Genomic DNA, 18,665 nt, shown 5'->3' with positions numbered 1-18,665 from the left:
CAGTAGGAATACTTTTAATATTTTGTGAATATTAAAAGTATATGACGGGCTGCATTATGTATCTTTTCCATACAAGTGTACTTCCAAACTTTACACTTTTTCAAATGTCCTATAGAGTAAACAAGATTTATCAGCAGTATATAAGTTAAATATTATACATTCTTTAGATGCAGTCACTGATTTTAAAATGTCTCTCAGCGTTTGTTCAATAAACTCCACTTTGCAGTATGTTGCATTTTCACTGATTCCCACTAGAGGGCAGCATCGGACTCTGCCAGACTGATATAGGACAGACCTTTACGGTGTCCACATGAAACTGACTGAATTCATTTACAAAAATGTTAGGCATTTCTAATTTCTATTTACCAACCACCAACAGTGAATCACTAGCATTTTTTTAGATAACAGAAAGAAATCAAACAGCAAGTACGTGAAATCAAGAACACCAAGTATCTTAGGAGCACCTAAAGGAGTTGAAGACTGCATGTTGATTTGAAATATGGATACAGAATAAATAAAATCCTGCATTTACTTCACATGAAGCACAGAAACCTATTTACCTATTTACATTTTGTTTTATTTGATTTATGTTGAGTCACTCTAGTTAAACTAAGGTCACTCAAGGATCGTGTAGTCCAAGAATGGTTCTGAACCTCAGGCTTTGTTTATATATTATAGTTTTGAAGAGTGCTGAACCAGAAACACTCCAACAGATTGCAACAGATTTTATCTCTATTTAAATTTACTTTAATAAATAAAAAAATATATATATTCTCACGGCTGATAATCTCCCTAAAGGGTAAATTCTCCTGATATCTTACGGGACACAACAGACTTAGGCAACAGACTTGTCTCAGGAGCAATTTTAACTTTTCAGCTAAAAATGAAGGATTATTGGAGATAGTCAATCTTGGAGTCAAGAATTTACATATTTTTAATCACACTCATCTATTTCCTAATTATTTAACTAAGCAAACACAAACAAAAACCATAAACTATTGCACATTAAGTAACACTGTTTAAAGAGAATTTTTTTTATGAAGATCTGAACATTTGAGGTCCAGTTCATTAAACTGATAAAAAATGTAACTTTATAAGTCTCTATTAATCTATCTGACATTTTAGGAAATTTATTTTTCACACAATGTGGAGCTCTAACATTAAGTTAAACCTGGGTTGAAAGTTTGGAAAAGGTACTGTAACATTTACTGCCAGACACTGAAACTAACAGTTTTTTTATTTTAACACACCAGTGTGATACAAACACAGCATCTTTGGACTATATCTAAACCATCATCTGTGAGGTAAAGATTGAAAATCTTTTGCAAATTCTGGTGGAAAAATCACATAGAAGACGGTGACTTCTCCTTATGTTTAATAAGTAACTTTTTGTTTTGGTTTAAGTGGAGATATCACATGATGTCTGGTCTCTGTGTGATTATGATCTGGTTCTGGTTGCTCCTCCTTTACCTCTGAGCCGGTCCAACCGAGCTGCGCTGCCATCTGGTGCTCAGTATTTGCCAAAGAAGCAGAGAGTTTCCTCTCAGCTTTAGGAGCTGTCAGTTTTTACCAATCTGCTGCAAAACAGCTCCATAAATGATCTGATATCACACATTTTAATCTTTGGAGCTCCTAATCAAAAACATTTATTGTTTATGTATGAATTGCTACTGAATGTTTGCATCAGCTACATAAAAAAAGTATTTTCTGAGATGGACAACAACAGCAGCAGAGATTCTGGATGTTGTTCATCTATATTTAAAATATTTTTCTCTATGAAGTTAACTTTACAGTGTATCCTCTGTTTTCATGTAAAAACATCTTCAATTAAAGGAAATGACTGAAACCTGTCCAGCAGTTCTGGTCTCAGACCCAGATCGTTGGTTAAATATAGCTGCAGTACCATGTGTGTTCTCACTGCTGATTGGCTGAGAGCCTGCAGGCCGTGATTCTGCCCTACTAACCTGTTTCTGAGCCAGAAGAAACTCCAACCTGCTGAATGTTAACAGGCAAGATGAGGAGATGCAGCTGGAGGAAAAATACACCTAAACTGTTGTTACCCGCAGTTACAGGTTGGAATTTACTACTGTTTGCAACTTGTTGCTTTATTTTGAGCCATATAACCAAAAACATGCATAAAATTCCCCTTATTAGGTGAAAAAAAAGAATAAAGAAAGTATATATATATATACATCCACTTTTATGCTCTGCATTAAAAGAAAAGATTTTGTCCGTCTTTGAGCAACAGGGCACCTCTTGTCTGTCCTATTATGAGGAAATATTCTACATGGAGGAAATGTGAACATATGTAAATAGTTAAGTCTTTATCTGTCTGTGTCTCATTTGTTCAATTACCATCAGCTCCATAACCTAGTCAGCTGACATTTCCCTGATGATCACACAATGTTCTTCTGCAGAGCTGTTAAATCATTCAGAGTCAGAATAACACCAGAAGTCAGTAAGTGATGAATCAGAGACGACTGAGGACAAAACTGGAGCGAAATTCAAGCTGAAAAGAAATGACTGGAACCACTTGATTCTTAGAGACTGAAAACTTCATGAAATTTGACCTTTTTCACTTAAATCTAATTGTTTTCTGGAGCAAAAGCACCAGATGGCTTTAAATCTATTATCTCTGGTAAAGATGATGTTATCTAAATCTATTATCTGTGGTAATGGTGATCTTGTCTAAATCTATTATCTGTGGTAATGGTGATCTTGTCTAAATCTATTATCTGTGGTAATGGTGATCTTGTCTAAATCTATTATCTCTGGTAATGGTGATCTTGTCTAAATCTATTATCTGTGGTAATGGTGATCTTGTCTGTCCCATTGCTCTTTTGGGTTTGTCTCTGATCTGTCCTCTGAAAGATCCATCCCATCAAGACTTATGGTCCCTTTTCCTGACCCTGGTTCTGGTTCTGTTGGAGGTTTTTTCCTTTTAAAAAGGAATGGTTCCTCTCATTCACATGATAAAATCATCTTTATGCAATGAATCAAGCTTTCTTGAATAACTGATTACCAGTTGACATTCAGAGATTGTCTAAAGTTGACTGTATGTAAAATTAACTGGAAATCAATGAATCAAGTCTATTTGCTTAGCACATTTCAGCAACAAGTTAGTTCAAAATGCCTTACATTGTAAAACACAAAACAAAAAACCATAAAAACATAAAAATCATCAAATGGCATCAAATATTTTGGTCAATGTTCCAGTGATTATGGGTTGAAAACAAATCTAAACAGGTGGATTTTTAGCCTTGATTTAAAAGAACTCGGTGTTAAAAAGGTGAAAAACACATTTTTGTTTCATATATTGTGTTGAAGTGATTTATTCTGTGATTTTGCACCATTTAAATAAGTTTAATAGATCTGATAGTCAAGTTTAATTGGTTCTGTCTCTCCTGTGGCGGTACCAGAATGTTCTGGTGAATCTGATCTCCTCTGCTTGCAGCTGTGTGGGCTCAGCTGAACCGGATCCAGTTCTAAAACAGAACACTGTCCAGGAGAGTCTGGAGGCTGATGAGTGTCGATACGAGTCAACAGAACCTCCTTGTGATCTGGTTTATTCAGAGTCTGATAGCTGGTGCGGCTGAAACAGACAGAAATGTCAGAAACAGTTTAAAACCCTCCCAGATGAGCTGAATGGTGGGATGGTAGCTTCATCCTAGATTTAAATATTTTGAATCGTCCTTGACCTGAACAGAACGGGAAAGTTAACTGAAGCAATTTTTTTTGTCACTAATGTGTCATTTTCTTGCAGTAGAGTTCAAAACAGCTTAAACATTTTATTTAAAACACCTTCAAAGCATTAAGATGAAGAAAAATGATGTGGAAAATTCACAAGAACATTGTTTTAACTTAACGTAATCCTTCTGTCCCACCAATATCAGTTCTTTGTTTTTCAGCAGCACATATTGAAGATGGAAAATACTTTGTTTCATTTGCTCTTTTTTTTTACCTCATTCCTCTATATTGAAACAAGATGTGTAACAAGTTTATCAGAGTTTTACACACTGTAATCTGACACAAACTGTTCTCTTTGCTTCATACAAAACCACAGACCAAGACAATGACTCACAGTTTTCTGCCAGAACTTTGGTTTTTTGCATGCATTGTCTAAATCTTATCTGCATTTTTTTTCTTTTACAGAAACTTTACTGAAAGAATTAACACAAGGTGTGATTAATAATGACATTGGTTTTTGTAATTATTCTGATCTTTAGAATTTGTTTTTATACTTAAGGTTTGTTGTTCACTTGCTTGCATGTTCTGACTTTGCATCCAGATCTAAAACATAAAAGCATCAGAGCCTGACGTCATTTCACTGAACCTGCATATTCCCTGAATCACAACAACCTGAAAAGTAATTCTTAACGTTGTGATAACTAATTTTTTATCAGATGGAGCTAAAACCAAATTGGTTAATCTGTGTCAATAAAAGACCTACAAATAAACATATTGTGACCAAACCCTGGCAGCAGAAAGTCTTTAGAGACATAATGAGGTTTTATGCACATCAGCTGAGATACAAACAAACTTTGTGACCACTCTGTGCCTTGCTGTGGTCAGGGGCCTGCAAGAGAAACCGAACGCTTGTAATTCAGACTGACAAATCCAGATGCACACATACTAAGTTAGGCCTTCATATTTTAAAGTTATTTAAACAGAATCATACTTTTAAAGCCTGTGGAATCATATTTCTACTTCTGCTGGGATGGAAAACGTTTAATAGATTGAGCTCAACAGATTTGAGTCACTGAATTCAGAAAGTAAAACTTTTATACCGTTTATCATAGATTTTTTTCTTAGAATGATTGAGGTGTTATTTCTGTTCATTTTGATGGTTATCATAATCTATCAGAATATTAGAACAATAAGATCAATAAAAAGGGATTTTTATAGGACTACTGAAAATTATGTCCATGAACTGTGCAGTATGTGAGCTCAGTACTTTAGTGTGGGCTCCTTCTGCATGAATTACTGCATCAGTGCAGCGTGGCATGGATGCAATCGCTCTGTTGCTCCACTGAGGTGTGACAGAAGCTCAGTTTGCTTTAATAGCTTTTAGCTCATCTGGATTGTTGGCTCTGGTTTCCTCATCTCTTGACAACAATACATAGATTTGCAATAGGAATGTACGTTAGGACAGGACAATCTTCCAGAATCATAAAAACAGAAATTGTTAGGGTTTTCCTTTACTGTTGAAGATCTTATTCTGTTTTGTTCTTCATTCAGGCTTTATTCTCATTCCCTGCAGTGCATACATTTAATTTCCCGCTGTATTATTGAATAATATGATAAAACTGTCACTCAGACAGTAAATGCTGTTTTCTGGATTTGTTTTGTATTCCCATCATGTTTGTTTCACGCTGTAATATTAAACCAGAGCTTAACAATAACTCCATAATTACAGCCCGTGTTGTGTGAAGATCATTAAACCCATTTTGCACTGTTAGACTTTTAAGTTCTCACTATTGGCCCCTGTGTTGTTGCAGGGTCATTAAAATTCGTATTTATTATCCATAAATGCATAATTGAGCCATTGATTTTCCAGAAATGTATTTATGCTGAGTCTCAAACAATGTTTTATTGCTGATGAATCTATTAATTATAATATTTGCTGATCTGATGCTGCAGCTGCAGGTTTGGTTTTGGACTTTTGGACTGATAAATGTCCATTACCTGCTGCAGATAATTTCTTAACTATAACTGCAGCGGTTAGCCCTGTGGGTGTGTGTGAGAGCATCTTATGGTTCAATGCATGTGTACGTGTGGCTCATGCTCCGAGTGTGTGTGGGTGCAGGAAGGCGGAGGTGGATCTGGGGGGCGGGGCCTGGATCAGCTCCATCCCACCTCGGGAACACCAACCAGGTGCAGCGGCTCCTTCCTCCTCCTCCTCCCGGAGCTCGGTGGCTCTGAGCGCGGTGCAGAGACCGAAGAAGCCGCAGTGTGGAGCAGGGATGCGGGTGTGCTGATGTGAGCGGTCCGCTGTGTCTCTGTGGGCCGGCCGGATACCAGACTGCAGCCTCCTGCGGCCGCAGAGCTCCGTGTCCCTCCCGGATCCCTAAAGCGCTGTCCGGATGGCTGGACACCGCTGGGAGGACTGGTTCGAGCGGGAGGAGTTTATCGGACATATCAGCGACATCCGAGTGCAGAACCTGCAAGGTAGGAGGATCTGGGTCGGTACCAGGACAGTGGAAAGCGTGCTTGGGGAAGTTTAGTTCAGGATGGAGCATGGGGACCAAACAAGAGGAGCGGCGGAGCTCCAGGAGCCTCCTCCTCCTCCTGAGGGGCGCGCAGCTCCCCGTGCACAGTGCGTGACAAAGTTTGGAGGTTCGGCCCAGTGATGGAGGAGTTCTGGCCATTCTTCCAGACTGAGCTCCCTCCCCCTGCGGGTCCAGATCAGAGAACCAGGCCGGGACCAGGGCCAAAATAAACCACCAGGGTCCCACAACAGTAATCCGCTGCACGTGACCTGTTTACTAATTTATAAGCTATAGATCGATATGCGACCACCAGTGTGGACTGAAGGTATCCCTCCGCAGCGCATGGGCGGAGGGACTATATTTACATCAGGTTTAGTTTTAGAAAAATAAAATAAAAGCTCAGAGAACAAAAATAATTCAATATTTATAATAAAAGAATAATTTAACAGTTAAAGAAGCAGCAGAAGCTCGCATATATTAAACATCATTATTAATATTCATTTTAACAATACTTTTATGTAATTGACCCATCAGGTTAATACTTTTGTGAAATTTATTTATTATAGTATTTTTGCGTCAGTATAAAGCATAAAATCTTATTTAGATAAGAGTAAATATTTAATCTAGGCCTCATTAACTTCATAAACAATGTCAGGTTCCTTCAAAATAAAGCTGTGGTCCTTTCGGTATAAAATATTTGTCTGGTGATCTGATTTTCAGAGACTTTATTTTTCGGTGCTCAGCTGTCAGGTGCAGCTGACAGGTTTGTTTCTACCGGCTCACTTAACTACTGAACTGCCTTGTTTCGTCACGGTGGTTAATGCAGCTCAACAAACACAAACTGATTTGAAACTTTAATTGGAATCCAGGTTTATCTCTACTCTGTGGCAACTTGAATGTACAAATAAATCCTGATAATTTTAGACGCGTTTAACCTGCAGAGACTCCATCCTTTCTGAGCAGAGCCTCAGTCAGGAGGGGGAAAAACTCAGGAATCTGATTTCTTTATTAAAAAATAACACTCCTACGTTGGCAGGGATGAAGTTTGCTTCAGAGAAAACACAACGTGCTTTGATGAGTGTTTCACTGAGCAACTGTTGCTATGGAAACATACAAACTGAGCTTTCACACAGTCTTGAATCATAGAAAGTTAGATCATCTTAGAGATCAACCTGGAGTCAGACAGCATAACAAAGAGCTTTCTTTGATCCGACGTCTTGTTTGTGGACGTTACCTGAGCCATGCTGCGTGTTGAAGGCTGGAGTTGCACCCCGACCCCAGCACTGCCTCAGACGTCAACCCAGAAAGTTCAAACTATGCAGAAAATCTGCACTGAGGTGTTAAATAATTCTGCTGGACATGTTAGGTGCTTTTCTCTCTCTCCAGGTTAAGAGGATTTATTTCTTCTATCAAAAACAGTTTTTTTTAAATCTGTGTGTAGGTCATAATGTCCTATTTGGTGCAGTCTAGTGTCAGCCAATTGATATTACATCATTTTTGCATCATTGGAATTTGGCCAATTTCCTAATTAAGTGTTTCTCATTCATAAATCTTCCTATGTTAGTCATCAGAACTAAAAAAAAAAGTAGAAAACTCAGGCTGAAACAAAAGCTTTAAAATTTGTCTATAATAAAATTATTCAATTTGAAACAAAATCAGCTGAAGAATGTCCAATTTATATAACTTATAGATATTGTCTGCACTGCTATTTCTGCTGTTCTTACATGTTGGATCACCAGAGAAAAAAGTTTGAAACACGAGAATTAAAAAAACTCAGAGTAAGAAGATGTGGTTGTAACAGCCTGATAGACAACCACATTTAACATTTTGTTAATGTTACAACCATAAAACTCTGTGTACTTTACAGGATTTTAATACTAAGTAGTTCTATAGAGATATGGAATAATAAGAGCAGACCTAATTGGTTTGTTTACCAATTAGGACTTTAGAAAGTCACTGGTTTCAGTGGATTTTACTCTGTGGCGTCACATTAATGACACATCTTTTCGATTTTCTTGTAAAATATTTTGAAAACAGTTCACATAAAATTTGCATAAAATGTTTTGAAGTTTGTGTTTGTAGCATGACAAAAAGGAAAAACGCAGTCAAGGTGTGTGAAGACTTTTTGTCAGGTGTGTAATGTACGACATATTTAGTCAGATTTAGCTGCAAATCCAACATCTGTATTATATGAGCAAAGCTGTACTTCTGAGCCAAACTCGCGCTGCGTCATCCGTTAATCAACCAGCAGTTCCTGTGTTTACTTTGCCGCAACTCTTCAGTAGTCCAGTCTGTGTTCAGTCTGTTGTTCATCTCCTGGTTGATTCAGCACCCACAGAATAAAGATCACTTCTCAGTACTTAAGAACAAAGACTTTTCCATTTCTTATTAAAATCCAAATTACCTCCAGACATTAAATTTGATGCCTCAGTATGTTGTGTGAGTTTTACTTCATAAATAAAGAAGCAGAGTGTACATTTACAATGCTATAAATGTGGATTTGATTCTTTGTGAAGGATTTGCAACAAAGCTTTAGTTTTTCTGCAGTATTGGGTTATTGACTGGTTGATGATGCAGGAATCTGTATATTGATCTCATCACTTGTGCTTTCTCTGCACAGTGATGTGTTAAACAACACCGTGAAGCGATGAAGCAACATCTTTAATTGGTCAGTACCGTTAGGTTATAGCTGTATATAATTTTTGTAGCTTCAAATGAGGGTTTGCCAGGTTACTCAATGTCAGATGAAAATCTGGATCTGGTTTGATGGCTTGGTTGGTTTCAGTGCTGAAGTAAATAGATGCTGCAGTTTGGTTTGTTTCAGATTGAGCTCTGGATGTGTCAGCCCTGTTTGTAATCAGTGTTTTTCAATGGAAAAGCATCAGAATCCCAGGCCCGTTTGATCCAAACATCCCTGATCTGTTCCTGCGAACTCGGGTTTTGACGACTCCTCGCAGTGTGTCTCTGCAGCTCTGTGGGCTGAAGCATCTGATGAGTGGAAGCAGTGAGAACACTGACCGGGGGATTGTTGCATAACACAACGAGTCGAGGAAAAGATCAGAGCTGAACGCATCACACATCCCACACAGATCTGCCTCCCACCTCCAAAGCTGCAGGAACCGGAGGAGAAATCAGTATCCAAACCGAAGCTCACACTACGTAATGTTCAGATAAGAACTATCAGGAGAAACATTTGTGCATTTTAAAATTTTTTCATAAAGATATTAGAGCCATTCATGAATAATTTGATGCTCACAGCATAACCTTGTTTTGCTTGGAGATTATTATCTAGGAGGAAAAAATAACTACAAGTTTTAAGTCTGCAACTAATCACAGGGACAAACTGTTGTTTTTTTCCTTTAAGCAGGCAGTTAAAGCCTGAATCTCATACCAGCTACTTGCTGCCTCATTTCTCTGTGAGCTAACCGATGGTGTATGAAACCGCTTTAATGACTGCCTGGCACTAATTACTCAGGTAGGAGGAAACGATGCTGAAATAAAAAAGCAAAACATAATTAGAAAGAAAACCAAAAACATGATGCAGTAGATGTGCACAGTGGAGTGTGAGTAAACTGTGGCTTCTGAACGCATTGCTCCTCATGTTTCTGTTGAACTTCATGAACTCAAACTGGTTTGGGGTTTTTTTCTGATACTGATCTGTATCTTTTGACCTGTTTTGTTATTACATTTATCAGTACAGTGAATCTGATCCATGAGTTCAGCTGCATGTTTATTTTCAAATCATCTCTAACTGACTTATTGTCTGTATCGTGTCTAAGGTTTAGGGTTAGTATAGCATGGACGCCATTACATTTAGTTCCTTTAAGGATTTTCTTTGCATTATATATTTAGATGAGTTGTTTCATTGTTTTCAAAAAGGATATATTATACTGTTTCTTAAAGGGTTTGTCAGGTTAATACTTGAGAAGTTATTCTGTCAGATTCTTGCATTGTCTCCTCAGAGAAGTTGTCACTATTGTACGTTTTATTTTCTTTTGAGAAGTTGGTGCAGTACTTTATAAAACAGGATGTTTTCTTTGGTCTTGTTTTAAACTTTGATACATTATTTCTTTAAAAAGCTAGATTTTCAGCATAGAGGAGTTCTCACATTGCTTATTTAGTTCTTTAAAGACAGTAATCGATATGCCTTGCTGCTGAAATGTGCTATACAAATACAATTTGATTTTGATTTTTGATTAAATCAAAAATCCTTCTAGAAAGGAAGGTTACAATGTAACAGCTATGTAAAAGCTTTGTTTGGAGAAGCTGTTACATAAGTTAATTTCTACTGTAGAGAAGTTCTTACATTTTTAGAGGTGTTGTTACATTGTTACACTTCTTAGAGGAATTGTTACATTTTTAGTTTCTTCTTGAAGGATTTGCTACATTGTCTCCCAGAAGCGTTATTATATTGTTACATTGTATCATCAGAAGATGTTACATCAGTTACACTATATCCGTAGGGGGTATTATGTTATGTTTTATAGAAGTTTAGACATTGTTATAGTGTTTCCTTAGAGGAGTTGTTATTCTGCTTTTTTAGATACATTTTTTAATTTGACATTGCCTCCTTAAAGGGTTTATGCTTCATAAAAGGCTCTTTTTAGCTGAAATTCTCTCCTGTTTAGAAGAATTTCACTGATGGTGGTAAAAATAACCTTGAAGCAGAACATCTCCCACTCACACTCATTACTTCATCATCTGCTCCTCTCCTGTCAGATCTGAATTAGAACAAACACTTCATTCAGATTTTGACTTCAACACCGTGCTGCTACGAGTCTTATCACTATTTATCTGAGTTTGGATGAATAACTGTCATTTAAGACTGCACCGACCTTTGGATAAGTGCAACACAGTGATGAATAGGCTGGACAGTTAACTGTGTAATAAAGCAGACATATTTCCTCTGATTTGAAATTCTCCTGCAGCTCTTTGAGTTTGTTACTTCTTAGCTTTGTATCGTTGTGTTCAGAACCCGATCCGCCATGTGGAGCCTCTGTTGGTGGCCTGCTCCTCTGAAAAGGAAGATCATGTTCATCAGGTTCAGAGGCAGGAACACTGAGTTTTGTTTTTGTTTCTGCTGTCTGTGTGCACCCTCTGCCCGTCATACGTGTCCAAGCAGAAACGTGTCAGGATTCCTGCAGAGTTCAGTCAAACTATCTGAGCATGTGCAGAAAAAAATGATGACAACACAACTTTGATGACCTCACCTGTTTCGGACTATTGTTGGTGGTTCTGCGTTATTCAATTCTGTTCAAATCGGGTGAAGGCTGTTGGAAGTATTGATCTTTGATCAGACAGAAAGCTCAGAACTACAGTACAGACCAAAAGTTTGGACACACTTTCTCATTGAATTCAATGAGAAGGTGTGTCCAAACCTTTGGTCTGTACTGAATACAGACCAAAAGTTTGGACACACAGTCGTGTCCAAACTTTTGGTCTGTACTGTACATCTGAAACAGCTTGAATCAGTTTTCAAATGGCTCGAGTGAAGAGCCTCTTCAGGTTAAGCTGGTTCTGTTGTCGTCAGGCTGGATTCTGACCCGAACTCCTGCAGCCTGGTGGACCTTCAGAGGAATAAAGTGTGCTGAGTTTGTGACGGTGACTTCATTTCCCTATTTCCTACCCTAAAAATATCTCGGCCCTCTCAGAAAGGTCACTGGTCTCTTTGTGTCTGATGTCAGGACGTCGAGCTCACGGCTGGACTGGAATGCTGCTTTTTATGAGAAGCAGGTGGTTTCAATAAGGCCTGAGTGCACACACACACACACGCCCCCACGCGCGCACACGCACACACACACCCACCCCCACACACACACTTGAAGCTCTGTGAGGCCTTAGTCTTTGAAAGTACAAGGCAGAGCGTCGCTGAGCACTTCTTGTCAACGTTTCGTACTTTTATTTGTTTCCATGACAACATCTTGACAAGACATCTTAATTGTTCTTTTATTGAGCCTTACTCCTCTTCTCCTGTCTGTCCATCACTGTGTGTTTCTGACAGGAAAACCTGCCAACACTACAAGGAAGCGATGACTCTTCCATGTCTCTGTTTTTGTGCAGTTCAGGTGAAGATTTTCTTTTTTGTGAGAAATAACATTTTATGGCATTGTGACTTTTTTGTAAACACTGCTTGTTCTCGGCTGAAATTTAATTTCCGTTTAGGATTTGATTTTTCTTTTTTCAATTCAGTTAAAAGCCAAAAACAAATGAAAACCTCCTGTGTCGGCTCTGCTGTGTTTGTGCCGGTGTGTAGCTGGTGAGTTCAGGTGCTGTGGGATAAAAAAGGGAAGGCATCTGGTCAGGTTCACACTTATCTGGAAGTTTATTCATGCAGCTCAATGTTTAACTGGGTTCGTTGCAGTGGCGTTAGAGGTTAACTGTGTTTTTTACCATCTTTATCATGAAGCTGCTTTGCATTGGAACATGCAGTTCAAATTAATATCCTGATATAGTATGTTATCATTGTGAAACATGATCTATATGACAGTGTTTAAAATTTGTGCTTTATCTCTAATCATTTGGAATGCTTCAATGCAGCTATGAACTGTGAATCAGCAGGACCAAAGCAACAACATTTGAAATTGTTTTACCAGAGAATCCAACAGCAAATTTGATGATTTTAACCACTTCAGTTTCAAAACAAGCTGCAATGCATCCATATGTCCAAACATGCAGAAACGGTTGTAAAATGCAACCAACTTGCCCCATCACGCAGACCTGCTGCTGTTCATTAGATTGACAAATATATCTGCAAAATCAAGTCATAATGCAAATGCAAACCCCTCTGACCAAAAATCAGACCCCACAAATGCTAAACTGAGACAAGGCCACAAAATTATTTGCAAAACACATAAAACAGCTACATAAAAACAGCTGACACAATTTGGTAGAAGATTTATTGGTCTAAATAGTCTTGTGCTTTTTAATTTTAATTTTTTTGTTTGTTTTATATTTAGACTTTAGGTTTAAAATAAAACAACATAATGTACAAAGGAACTCTGAAATGATTAAAGCATTATGAGTCGATTTAAGGCCTGTTCCAAAAGAACTCTGGCCCAAAGAGGCAACAGTACAAAGATGAGACCAAAAGCTGTTATAAAAATCAGCCATTTTACAAATTAATACTTATAATAAATGAATACTGTACAAAGTGACTGGAAAATGCAACAGATTGGTTAAGAACTGTGAAAATCAAGACACAAAGCTTGGATGGTGACAGCATTCGTGAAGTTTGTCATCCTTTTGTCAGAGTAGTTGCCAAACGGGACCTTAAACCCAAGCAGCAATGTTCAAATGAACAGAAATCTCCTCTCTCGGCTTACTTCATGCTTGTTCATTTAACATTTCTTACTTATCAGAACTCCTTTTTCCAGAGCTGTTTGCCTTTACAAACTAATAACATGAACAATGGTTGCAAAGGCAATTAATAGCTGAAATTCTGTAACTTTATACATGTAAAGCAAAGCTCAATAAATCGACTCTGTCACCCAGCCTTACTACTGACTAGAGATGTGGCAACAAAACTAGGGGCCAATTTCCTTTGGATTCTGTAAGCTTGTAATTCCTTTTTTTTTTTTTTTACAAACTTGCATTTTCTTCTCTTCATATATACCTAGGAAAAATATCCTACTTAGTCAAAATGACAAGACCTTGAAGGAAACCAGAAATTTATATTTGTTATCAAAAGATTGATCAGTGTGCCCATACACAGACTCTGAAACTGAACTTTTAGATTTTTATTTTGGCTAACTGAAGTGATTTCTTCCCTTGCTGTGTTTTTGAGGAAATGCTCTGAGTCTGACCTGCAGCTTATATAAACCTTCACTACCTGCTCTGCTTCATCTCAGCCTGAAACGCTCATTTTGTGTCTGCAGAGGAAGTTCACCTGCGAGCGTCTGGAGCTGATCCCTTCGTATCTCGGAGTTTCCCCGTTTAATCGCTGTAACGAGCTGCTGCGGCTGCTTTTTGATAATGTGCAGAATGATTTTAGCCGCTGAGCTCTCACTCTGATCTGACCTGATCTGATGTGACGGATCAAACGGTTACCTTACGGTGACTGAAATTGGGCTGAAGCAGCTCGGCTTTGTTCCTGTGCTGCTTCATGGAGGCACTTCAGGTTCATTAACTTGTTTCATGTCTGATCTCTCAGATAAAGTGAAAGGAACAGAACATCATCAGAGGGAGGACAGTCCTGGATTTTCCTGAAGGTTCAGTCTGATCTTTAGATTTTATTTTCAGATTATTTCTGCAAAATCTGAGTTTTTCAGACATTAATTAAATCTGAAAGTTGTCAAGGTTTTTGATCTCAGCGTTTGATGAATTAGATGCGGTTTTTAATTGCAACATCTCTGAAGAGATAAAACTGAAACATAAACATTTCTCCCACATGCTGCCTCTAATTATGACTCTGGAAGCTTCTGTTATCTGTCTGGCGTTCAGCTCTGCTTCCAGCTGATGCTTCGGGTATTTATGGTTCTGCTGCAGGACTCCTGAGTCGGTTTATGGTTCTGATAAGGATCCATTAAAACGCAATCAGGATTAACTTGGAGCTTGCACTTACAGAGTGAGGCTGCTGTCAGCTGACAGGATGGAGTCACAACCTGACCTCCACAAAAAGCCACTGCAGAGACTCTGAGAGAGAACGGCATGTCAAAGACCTCCAGCACAGTTTGTGTTATCAGCTCACTGAACTTTGAGCAGCGAGACGGAGAACAGGAGTCGGGTTTTAAACTAGAGAGGAAGATGCAGCTCCTGATGTTTCTCTGTGGTTTCCGTAGACGTTCTGATTGACATAAACTGATCTGAACCCATTTGATCGGCTGAGGTTAAAGAGCTAAAAGTGTGTCACATCAATGTTTCTGCACTGAAACGTGTTTATGTGGATGGGAGTGCACAGTGATGGAAGCAGCTGATCGACTCTGTTAATAACTGACCGACTGCAGGAGTGAAACCGGTTCCATCCGACTCTGATCAGTTCAACATCAGTTCATCTTTCTGTCTGGTTATCTGTCATCAACTGTACATCTTTCCAAGTTTAAGCACTGTTACATTCATGTTTTAGTCTGTTTTTGCTGTTTATGTTTTGCTTTTTTTAGCTACCCAGATTTTTTTTTCAGGAATAAAAATACATTTTGGGATATTCGGGAGTCTGAAGTGGCTCTTGAACAGATTCATGTCTCTGAACAGATTCCTGATTGCTGGCTCTGAACACACTGCAGAACAAAAATCTAATCTAATCTAATTTCTGAATCTTAATATAAAGCTCTAGTTCAAACAGCAGATTTTTTTAACCTATAACAAGACATTTTCCCATAAGTGCGTAAAATCTGCCAGTGGAACCTTTTAGAAATATTTAACAATTACTGACTTGAAATAATCTTCTGTGACTTGCTAAAAGTTACTTATAAGCTATTTTTGTCTTATTTTAAGTGTAGTAAGATATTTTTACTAGAAATTAGACAAATATACTTGGTAAGATTTCGTGTTTTGCGAAATCTTACAGAATTTCCTCCGCTTGGAGGAAATTCTGTAAAGTTCTCTGAAACCAGGCAAACAAATTGAATTGATTGATTAGCAGCAGTGCATCAATAAAACTATTTAGTTTGGAGATATTTACAAATCAGGGCTTCAGCAAACTATATAATAAACCAGAAATCAAGAGACACTGAGTAGATCTGATTAGAAATACCAGCTTTGCATTCATATATTCTGCAGATACAGAGAGTCTGACTCAGGAGCATCACATAGTGAAATAATGAATGAAGTGACGGGCCGTGGAGTTAGAAACCAGTATGAGATGTGAGGGTGATGGGAGGGAAGTAGCAACTTTAACACCTTTGATTTAGACTTCACCATGTTTATAACATGATTATTTCAGTGAAACTTGTTCTCTAATAGGCGTTTATGAAACTCGGTGGAACACGTGAGCAGATGGAGTGATGAAGACTCTCAGCCTCCCTGTGAACTATGATCTTACATAACCGAGGCGACGCAGCACTGCAGTGTTCAGGAACACCCCCACCCACCATCCCATCCCTCATGAATATTTTACCATCGCCGCAGCTCTTCCTGCGACTCCTGCAGCCACATTCACACCTCCGCTCAGATCGTTTCTCAGCGGTGTCGCTCGTCATCTTTCATCTCTGAGTCAGTGTTCAGGCTCGGTTTGTCTCCGTGTGGGAGGACGTCAGGAAGAAGTCGGCTGCTCGGCTCTAATTGGCACCCAGGAGGAGAAACTCTGTGGCTGGGAGTCAGATAGTCCCCATGTAGGCAGGAACAAGGAGGAAGAGCCCTGTAATCAGAGACGTCAGGGTGAAACGTGGCTCACAGAGACTGCATTTAGGGAGAAATCACACCTCAGCACTGCATAAACTGGAATCAGTGGACATGGTTGTGTTTAAGGAGAGGTTTAGACCAGGATCAGACGTTTACACTGCAAAAACACAAAATATCACCAAATATTTTTGTCTAGTGAAGATATCTTTGTACACTTGAAATGAGACAAAACTAACTTACAAGTAACTTTCCAGCAAGATATAGAAGCTTATTTAAAGTAAGCCATTTCTTTATGTTGATTAAAAAAATACCAGTTCAACTGGCACGTTATTTCACTTATAACATGTGAGAAATGTCTTGTTATAAATAAAATAATCTGCCAGTGGAACTAGCAATTTTCATCATTTTTAAGAGACTTTTTACTTAAAAATGTTCCTTATCTTGCTGAAAATCTTGCTGAAAAATTACCTGCTCCTACATCTCCTTACTTGTAAGGTAATTTTGTCTTAAGTCAAGTGTACAAAGATACTTGCAGTTGAAACTAGACCAAACACACATTGTTTAGATTTTGTGTCTTTGCAGTGTAGAGCTCTTTGAAGGTTAACGATGTTAGGAAGACTCCGACTCGTATCGTTAGCTCGCAGTCAGACACATTAAACAGTCTGTTAGGGAACAGCTGGCTGGATTTCTGCTGTTTAATTACACGAACTCATGTTTCATCAGATTAAAGAAAGGATCCACTCATTTAAACTGATCAGGGTCAGGTTGTTGATGTGACTGATGGCTCTGATCTGCTGTTTAACTCCATGCTGTAGAGCTGCACCTGTTCCTGCCCGAGGCTAATAAATAGCCTCCATTATCGGATCTGATAACACAAACAAACATGGAGTGCAGCATCTGTAGGGCCTGACATGGTTGTTGTATTAACTCTGACTAACCCAGAGGTCAGGATGTGCAGAAGTCTGAACCTCTGGATCTTTTTCTGCTCCTGTTGATGTTTGAGCTGCTCCTGGTTTGTCCCCTCCTCACGCTGGTTTGCTCGGTTTCAGGACTGTAAAAGCTGCGCTGTAAAGAAATGTTCACTCTGATGTTTGCATGGCAAACAAATGAGCAGCAGCAGCTCTCAGGTTCACACTAAGCCTCATCTGTGAGATGAAGCAGAGACATCACGTGTTTCTGAGCAGGAACATTACATTTTATCTGACTGTGTCCTGTTTTAATGAAAAACATGCTCAGCGGAGACTCAGGTAACCTGCTGCTTTAGAAACCTTTATGCACCTGGTTTCTGCAGCATCACAGCATCAGCATAGAGTTGCATTTCATATAAATCTGATCTGCTAAGATGTTGTTTTGGCTTGTTTGTTTATAATAAATTATTTATTCCCTCTGAAAAACATAAAGGTCTAATCTGTTCCTGTCTCTACACAAACACCATTAATTAGAAATCTTTCTCCAGATGAAATAACTTGAAGTGTATCCTAAACACAAAGTCATTATTTACTGAACTTTCTGAATTTCTTGCTTTTTATTAGAATAGAACAGTGCATATTAATGAGCATACAATAGTGAAGTAAATACACAAAATTTAGGAAAATCCTAATTTCCATCCATAGTCCCATGAAACAAACACAACACAAAACCACATCATTAATTCAATGTCATAAAACAATAAAAACAGCAAACAAAAATTATGTAAGTTTGGGTAAACCTATTTTAAGATACCTACATCAAAGTGCTAATATCTTTCTACACAACATCTGTTACAAAATACTAACAAAAATTTAGTAGGAAATTTCTAAAAGGTGCTTTAATCCAAACATGGTTGGATTACTGACCAGCCATGTTTTAAGCTGCAGCTTAAAGGGAAAAAAGGTGGAGTCACACATTCCAGTCTTTATATCTGTGTTGCAAAGGATGGGCTGAAGTCTGAGTCTATAAATAAAGAAAAAAATTACATTTGACCTCAACAAGTTCAAATTTTTACTAGGAAACCATGGTTACAGAGATTGGAAGTCAAATGTCACAAAGTATGTAAAATTTGGGCTCAACTGTATCACAAACAGAAATATTTCCTAGAAACCATCCACGAGTTTCTCCACACGTCAATTCAAACTCTGTGCAGTGTTTTTTATTTGCTTTTGAATGTTGACCTGATTTGTTTTTCTTTCTGTTACTTAAAAA

The 18,665-nt window shown here is 38.3% G+C and overlaps 1 protein-coding gene across 1 annotated transcript in view; it reads left to right on the top strand.

Annotated features, from left to right (window-relative positions):
* Positions 1-5,894: 5,894 nt before the first annotated feature.
* clmna (calmin a) overlaps positions 5,895-18,665 on the top strand; it is a 29,542-nt gene continuing 16,771 nt past the window's right edge. Inside the window, exon 1 of the mRNA XM_028001533.1 lies at positions 5,895-6,168. Within this exon, the coding sequence (XP_027857334.1) occupies positions 6,084-6,168 (85 nt within the window). The 5' untranslated portion in view covers positions 5,895-6,083. The remainder of the gene's footprint in view (positions 6,169-18,665) is intronic.

The sequence above is a fragment of the Xiphophorus couchianus genome, chromosome 19, assembly GCF_001444195.1.
Source record: "Xiphophorus couchianus chromosome 19, X_couchianus-1.0, whole genome shotgun sequence".
Classification (NCBI taxonomy): domain Eukaryota; kingdom Metazoa; phylum Chordata; class Actinopteri; order Cyprinodontiformes; family Poeciliidae; genus Xiphophorus; species Xiphophorus couchianus.
Note: the sequence above shows the minus strand (reverse complement) of the source record. Positions and strands in the feature narration are given on the sequence as shown.